The following is a 7604-nucleotide window of genomic DNA, read 5'->3' on the forward strand; positions in this document are numbered from 1 at the left end:
AGTGCTCAACAAGAGAAGCTTGTAGCCTCATCTACACAAAACTGTAGTGAAAGAATGGTGCAAGGGGAAGGACACCAAGATACACGACAAGCTAAATCTTAACAAATGAACTTTCTCCCTAGAAAACTAACTCTTCAGAAAACAATTTGGTCATTAAGAAAATAGCAATAATTGAAGCATAGGCCTAGTGCTGTGGTAGAAAATATCAACATGTGTCCTAGAGATCTTCGGTTCAAACTAGCACTCCCAAAATAAGAAAGGAGACAATTAATTTGGTTTGGACTCATCAAGAAAAAAACACGAAAAAAACGAATAGGAAATCCAGCATTTCTGTATTGTGACGCCACTGAGTATGATTTTTTTAATAAAACCAGAAAAGACAATTAATTCAATATGAAACTCTTTAACATTTTATTTAATCAAACTTACACTGAATTCTCAAAGTGCTCCCAAGCAGTGGCAAACCTACGAAAAAGAGACAACCCGGTCATAAGTAAAATGTCAAATCCAAAATAACAAACTATTAAAAAAAGAAGTCTTGCCTGTTCTCAATGTCAAAATTCATGACAATATAGTGAATCAGTTTTGTTACAAAAAATGGGAGGTAATGGCTCATCATCAAGCTGTTGTTCATGAGGTCCAAAACAGGTCGCTGGTTCTACAAAAAGCAAAGGTCAATTAAGTAATTTGATGACGAATTTGACCGTTTTGAAAAGGGTACAAAGGGCTGGAGCAAGTATCATAAGCCAGGTGATCATTGAGAAAACGCTGATAAATGATGTACAGAATTATTCCTCAACAAGTCTATGACTTTTAGTTGTTGACTCTGGCTGCACCAGTTACTAGCATTGCTGGAGGAACAGCTGAGCAAAGAGCAATACAGACTATAGAGATAAATAAAAGTCACAGAAAGGTTTTTTAAAAAAAATACTTGAATAGTAAAGCATAGGTTGTTGGAGATCAAGCTAAACCGAAAGAATATCAAAAAGAACAATGATCGAACTAGTTTTCACATGTGAATTTAGTATCTTATAAACACATTCAAAATGATTGGCTAGCTACACGAGAATCATCCTCAATAGAAGCTTATCTTCAAGTAGCTAACAACATTGTGTATAAGGAAACACTTGTACCTTAGTGTAACGAAGCACATGCTCAAGGAAATTCCTTAGATACTTAAGCAGGAACCAGTAGCCCCGTTGATAATAGCTCTTGCCAAAATGAGTGAATACCATCTGGAATGGCCTGGGAAGGATCCTAACTGTTGCAATCCAATCTTCAACCATTGTGTTGGTTTGAAGAGGAGCATATACATACTCATACACTCCCAGTAGGGAATCACAGATTGTAAACATATGACAAATAACTGTTGCTGTTGATAGTGGGTTCATGAAGGCTGGATGGGAAAGCAGGTATCTATAAAATCTCTGCAGCTTGTGTTGCTCATTGATTGGGTCTGGAATATCCTCACAATCTTTCTTAAATTCCTCAAAATAAGTAGGAAATGCCTTCTTAGTTATCTTCTGCCCAGTATTGTCAAATCTTTCCACCTCATGGGAAAAATATGGGGATATGATATCCCAAAAATTCTTCAAATCAGCCTCAATCCCTTCTTTGGACACATTGTGACCAGCTTTCGCTGTTATTAGAAAGATTCTGCCATCGTTGCTCACTTTCATATCATTTCCAGTCCAGCCTCCATTCCAGCAATATCCACTAAAATGCATGTTTCGGATCACCTTCAAGAAACCCCGGGCCATCCTCCGGCCAAATTTGGAAGCACATCTGGTGATTACCTGTTGATAAATTTGATGGCAATCTACAAATTTAAGCCTATTTTTCTCAGCAAGTTCGACAAATGATTGGTACCTGCATGCAAAGGTAATACTGCAATCACGAATTTGAATATTTTATATCACACAAAAATGAACATGCATATGCACACACTTACACATAAACAGGGCAGAGCTCACCTTATGAGGATGCATCCAGAAAAGCCAAAATAAAATATATTTACCATACTTTGTCGAAACCAATTTGAGCGTGTTGTTCGCTATTTCTTTTCAGTTTTATGCTTCTTGAACCTCTGGTTTGCATTGTCATATTAAGTTGCCAGTTTCTAGTTGAGAACTATCTAGAGAAAGAAAATTGTCTTTTGCAACTGAAATGTGAAAGCTGGAAAGGAGTAACAATTAAGAAGATAGCTGCCAGGCTGCTATTTTTTCCTCCTTTGCACTGTAGTTAAAAAAAAAAAAGAGGCAGTCATTGCAGTGCTATCTAGTTTGTTCCAGCAGCAGCAACAGCAAGTTTACATTTGTTCCTTGCGAAAACTGAGTGGCTACAGCCTTATAGCTTTGTTGCAGCACGTTTACATACTTTGTTTCTAAGATTGTTAGTTGCTTTTGGTCTACTCTAGTGCTAGGAAAGAATCTAGTGCTAAGAAAGATCTACCAAAATTGATAACATAACAAACTTACCCATCGCGCGCTTCCAATATTTTAAGCACTGCCTTTTCAGCCTTTTCATTTTCAACACCCTTATCTTTTAAGTATTGTACAAGACATTCCTCTAGGTCTTTGCGCACACTGAAAACAGATAGCAGAATGAAAACTTCAATAATGCAAATTTTACAGCATGTTGAATAAGCTTAAGAGACAAGATGTAAATGTACCTGCGATCAATATCGTCACGGATAAGCACACTAAGTTCCTCACAGTCATCCTTAATATGTGAGTAATCTACACTCAGCTCAAAAAGATTCCGCTCTTTCATCAATTTTACTTCACCTACGAAGTAAGGTATTTCACTCCTTCCACAATAATGTGAACTGGAGGGTAAAATTTAAAATAGTCAATCAATACAGAATCAAAAAAGAAAAACACTTCAAAATAAAAGGAGCAAGGTAGATGCATACGTATCAAGGAAACCGTGAAACAATTTGGAAGCATTAGATTGAGAAGCTGTGCTTGCAGCTTCAGAGGTGTCAGCATTTTGAACTTCACGGGTTTCAGCAGCAGCAGCAGCTTTAGGGATGTCAGCAGGTTCAGAGGTTTCAGCAGCAGCTTTAGGGGTGTCAGCAGCTTCAGAGGTTTCGGCAGATTCAGAGGTTCCATCTGCTTGAGAAGGCAAGAGAGGTGGAAATTGTTCTCCATCAGCTGACATGCCACTAGGTTGAAAAGATGGGTGAGGTGTCGATGTGGCTTCACCATTAGATAATACAGGAGTGTTGCTAGTTTCACACTTTTTCTTCTTTCTACTAGCTGCAGCTGCTTTCTTAGCTCTCCTAAAAAGAAGTCAGATAATAACTTGGTTGAGAATATTGCTCCATGTTTTAAGAAAGAGTGATTTTAAAAAAGTAAATGCACTTACTTTTCTTTTTCAAGTTCTTCCATCCTGATGAGCTCCTTGGCATTTTGTTCAGCTTTTGCTATTTGTTCATCACGGATTCGTTGAGGAAGAGATTTATTGTAACTCCATCCTTCCATGTACAGTTTTAGGACCTGTTGTGTTGTTGTGTAATTTAATTTAGAGTTACATAAAAACGCAAAGGCAAGACCAAAAGGAGGGTGCATGCGAAAGCTATGACAGAAGGGGCTGAGGTTAAAAAAAATCCAAAACTTTTTCTTTAGAGATAGAATTCCTCCCAAGAGTAACCGCGCACCCGAGGTGTTCAAAGTCTCTTAGAAAAGAGCGTTGGATTAGAGAAAGTTCTCTGTTCCGAACATTTCCTAGAAGTACATATTTCGTTGAATCACTCTTTTTCGCCACATCTTGACCAACATGTCCCACTCATACAGGAGGACAATCCCATCACGTTCCACTTACAAAATATTAAATCAACAAAAACTTACATCCTTCGCATTTTCATCATCAACAGCACGAAAATTGCCTGTCAAAGCAATTCCATCTTCATCAACCTAAACAATATTGATTGGAAAATAAGTAATTGTTCCATTATATGAAATGCAGTCAGTCGAATTTTATAATAATGTCTTACATTACACAATGTCTTCCATACACAAAGTCTATCGAACTCAACATCCTCGAAGTCACCAGCTTCAGTTTGCAAAATATGAATAATTCCATGATGCTGCTCAAGAAATACAGCAAAGTAAGAAAAAAAATACAGACATGCAAAACCCTCATGAACATCAAAATGTAGATAAAATACATACCAAGCCCAGCAGCTTAAACTCTCCGTTCCTGTATAAAATTGCAAACTTCTGGTTGTTTAGAATCATGTTGTCACGGATACATGAGATCCTACAAAATTTTAAAAAGTAAAAAATAGAAACTATAAAACTTTCTTGGTTTATTATATGAGCAGCACAATCATACCCATAAGAGTTCAATTGTTTATCTGTCGTCTCCACAAATTCTCTAATCAATGACCCTATAAAAAAGAAAATTAACACTATATTGCAACAACAAATGATAACATTTACAGGAAGAAATCTGGATAAAAAAAAAATCTCACATTGTTCTAAATCAGTAGCTTTAGCTCCAGGTAACGGTTTTGTCGTATACAATTCAAGAATGCCTGAATATGAACACCCATGAAGGGCACTTGCTTTCTTAGGATCCTAAGACGTATGAAAATACAACATTAATACCAGATTATAATTGATGGATAAATATCTATATTCCTAATATTTAAAAACACCATACCATAAGACAACCATGAAAAAGTGGAATACCCAAGACCTTGAAAACTTCTAACACTGCTGCTGTTGCATTAGAACTGCCTAACCCATCAATGCTGCATGGCAAAGCCCAAAACAGATCAAGTTAGCTAGTTAGCGATAGCTTTATGCACGCCCACCCAAATTTAGTAACTAGCTACAAGCATTAGCATACCTGTTCAAGTACGGATCCAGATCAATTTGTGTTGCTAACATTGGTAGTACAGTTGACTCTTGATTCCAGCTCGTATTGTCCTCAGGACTCCATCCATCAACTGAATCCAATAAATTCTGAATTGTTTCGAGAAGATCTTTCTCAGAAATTAATTGCTCCCAATTGTCCTCAATGCAGAGATTCTGATGCAAACTGAGGTAATTGATCACTGCAACAAGTGGGAATGACCCGTCGGGATGGTCACAGACAATTTTTTTTGTCTTTCCATCAGATTTGATATTTACTACTTTATACTCAGCCATGATTTTAGTCCTACAAGATTATACCATCGAATCAAAACAGAAATACTTGAGAACAGTATATCATAGCAAAGAGAAAAATATATTAGCATGAACGAGGCCACAAAAATGTCTTGGGTATCCCAATATAACTAGTAATCTGCCCGTGCTAACGCTACGGTGTCAACTATATCAATTGTTAAATTTATTATCATATAAAATGCAATCAGACTTAAAATACATCCAAGTTATATATATCAAATATTACAATGTAAAGTGTAAATAGTATGATACGCATATATATATATTTATGTTGTGAACAAAATGCATCCATATAGAAAAACATAAGCATTCGGTAACACCATGACTAATACAATGTAACAATTTAATTAAATCTGTCATTTAGCATTAGCAATACACTTAATGGTATCTTGTGCACCAACATGTATGTTGCTTTCACACTTATTTTCTTGGCATACCAATAGATGTATCGATGGAAGAAAAGTATAAATCTATTTATAAATTAGAACATTATGCACTATTATGAATAATAAAAGGAAATACTTTGATGCTAACCTTGAAGGCAAAATATTCACTCTATTTTATACTGCAGGAAACGGATTTGATGAAAAAAAAAACCTGTCAACTTTCTTCAGTAGAATAGATATAGCACATGATCTCATTAACACAGGCACAATTTTATTGTTTTCATTTCTATTGTCATCTAACAAAAAATAATGTGCTCTGTTAATAGCTCAAGGCTGAATTGGGAACATAAGAACTCAGGGACAAAAATCCAAGGAAAAATATGCTTGGTCTACCCCTAACCAAAGGACATGAAAGATCACTCCTTCATTGAAGGAAACACCGAAATCTTTTTCTAATAATACATAAACTTCTTACAACTGAGAGCCAAAACATAATGTTTGGCATTGCCCAGTGTGTACTATAGTAGGTTATCTAATCCAGCAAAGTGTAGAAAATGGAATATTTCTGGCTATGATCAATTAGGAATTAGGACTTGCTAATTACTGGTTATATTTTTCCCTTCCAAACTTTTAAAATTCAGAAAGCCAGTGATGAACAGATAGATTTTCTGCCACAAACATTTCAGAAATAGCGTAAAGTGTGCATAAAGAGTTTGTACAGACAGACTCCCTCATGTATAAACCCCTTCAACTATATACACTGTAGCATCCCCTTAGCTTTTCAGCAATCCAGCCTATTTGTACCTAAATCCCTATTTGTCAAATAGTTTTTGTGAGAGTCAAGAAACAGTTATCTTTTGACACACACTCTCTCTCTCTCTCTCTCTAGCATTTCCTTAGCATTTCAGCAATCCAGCCTATTGTCATTCAATGATAAAATAAAGAAATGAAGCTTTATTTTGATTTCTCTTCGAGCTAAAAATGGTAGAAAAAATACAGCATATTATTGCACACAACCAGAATACAATAATGCACATGGGGGTCCATGTCAATACTAAATAAATCGTTCAAACAGAGAACAAGTTGAACCCCTTTGATGTTTCCAACCAAAGCAAACTGGTGCACATGGAATTCTAGTGTAGCGAAAAATAAAGGAAAAATATAAAAGCTTATGGCCTAACTACATATCTGAGGATATATAGTTACAGAAGATGGATAGTCCATCAAGATTGCTTCAATTCAATGTACAAGGAACCCAATGTACAAAAGCAATTGGTGTTTTCATCGAATGTTTGGTTTATATATGATCTGTACAAATTTAGGGGCCATTCTCAACATTACTACAAACTGATGAATTTCATGGTTATTCCACTACCAGGTGAGCAACTTCAATGACACGGTAAGTTAGATGGAGGCTAACCTTGGTCACCAGAAGTGGAGGGCGGCGTCAGCGGCATAGGCGGAGCACATCGTCGTGGGCAGCGCGAGCGGAGGCGGCGCTATGGAGGGGTGAGTTCAACTCAGGAACGTACAACAACCAACCTAAGAAAATTTGTTGCAAGCCATGTGAGCTATATCTACATTTTCTTCATTCGACCATTAGGTGAATCCGTGAATATGAGGTTGCAAAACGTTTGAATCTTTTGAAATTTACCTTCTGTTATGGAAGCAGAGGAATCGAACAAGAGAATGCAGATAACATCATGGGCAGTCTGGTTGTACAACCATCTTGAGCAAATGTAATGTAGTCTTCTCTTTCTCTAATTCCTGCCAATAATTAAAAAAAAAGGTGTTGAACCATTAATTCCTGCCAATAATAAAAAAAAAGTTGAATGGGTAAAAATAAGGAGAAAATATTCCATAGCACATAAAATAGAATAAATAGTTGAGACCGTGGTCAAAGCATAAGTGGATAATTAAGCATATAAGCACAAGCTAAGAAGTTGAAAGGGAACTCTTGTACTGACAACCTATAGCTATTAAGCAAATATAAGCATATAAGCATGAGAATCTCCATACTGTTGAACAATGGTATATTAAT

At 36.3% G+C, this 7604-nt stretch overlaps 1 protein-coding gene across 1 annotated transcript; it reads right to left on the reverse strand.

Moving 5' to 3' along the window:
* Positions 1–425: 425 nt before the first annotated feature.
* LOC107303419 lies at positions 426–7003 on the reverse strand. The gene is made up of 16 exons (XM_040522998.1): positions 6984–7003; positions 4858–5169; positions 4669–4759; positions 4478–4583; positions 4339–4393; positions 4176–4263; positions 3998–4090; positions 3852–3917; positions 3370–3500; positions 3207–3283; positions 2915–3113; positions 2672–2827; positions 2478–2585; positions 1134–1869; positions 543–658; positions 426–465 (listed from the first exon to the last, which is right to left on the reverse strand). The coding sequence occupies exons 2-16, from the start codon at positions 5157–5159 to the stop codon at positions 426–428; spliced, it is 2364 nt and encodes a 787-aa protein (XP_040378932.1). The 5' UTR covers positions 5160–5169; positions 6984–7003.
* Positions 7004–7604: the final 601 nt, after the last annotated feature.

Source organism: Oryza brachyantha, chromosome 4, assembly GCF_000231095.2.
Source record: "Oryza brachyantha chromosome 4, ObraRS2, whole genome shotgun sequence".
In the NCBI taxonomy this organism is placed as follows: Eukaryota; Viridiplantae; Streptophyta; class Magnoliopsida; order Poales; family Poaceae; genus Oryza; species Oryza brachyantha.

Coding starts and splice junctions, on each gene's coding strand:
- LOC107303419 (XM_040522998.1), bottom strand. CDS start 5,159: ATGGCTGAGTATAAAGTAGTAAATATCAAATCTGATGGAAAGACAAAA. Junction 4,264..4,338: donor AAACAATTGAACTCTTATGG/GTATGATTGTGC, acceptor AAAATTTTGTAG/GATCTCATGTATCCGTGACA. Junction 3,284..3,369: donor GAAGAACTTGAAAAAGAAAA/GTAAGTGCATTT, acceptor ACTTCTTTTTAG/GAGAGCTAAGAAAGCAGCTG.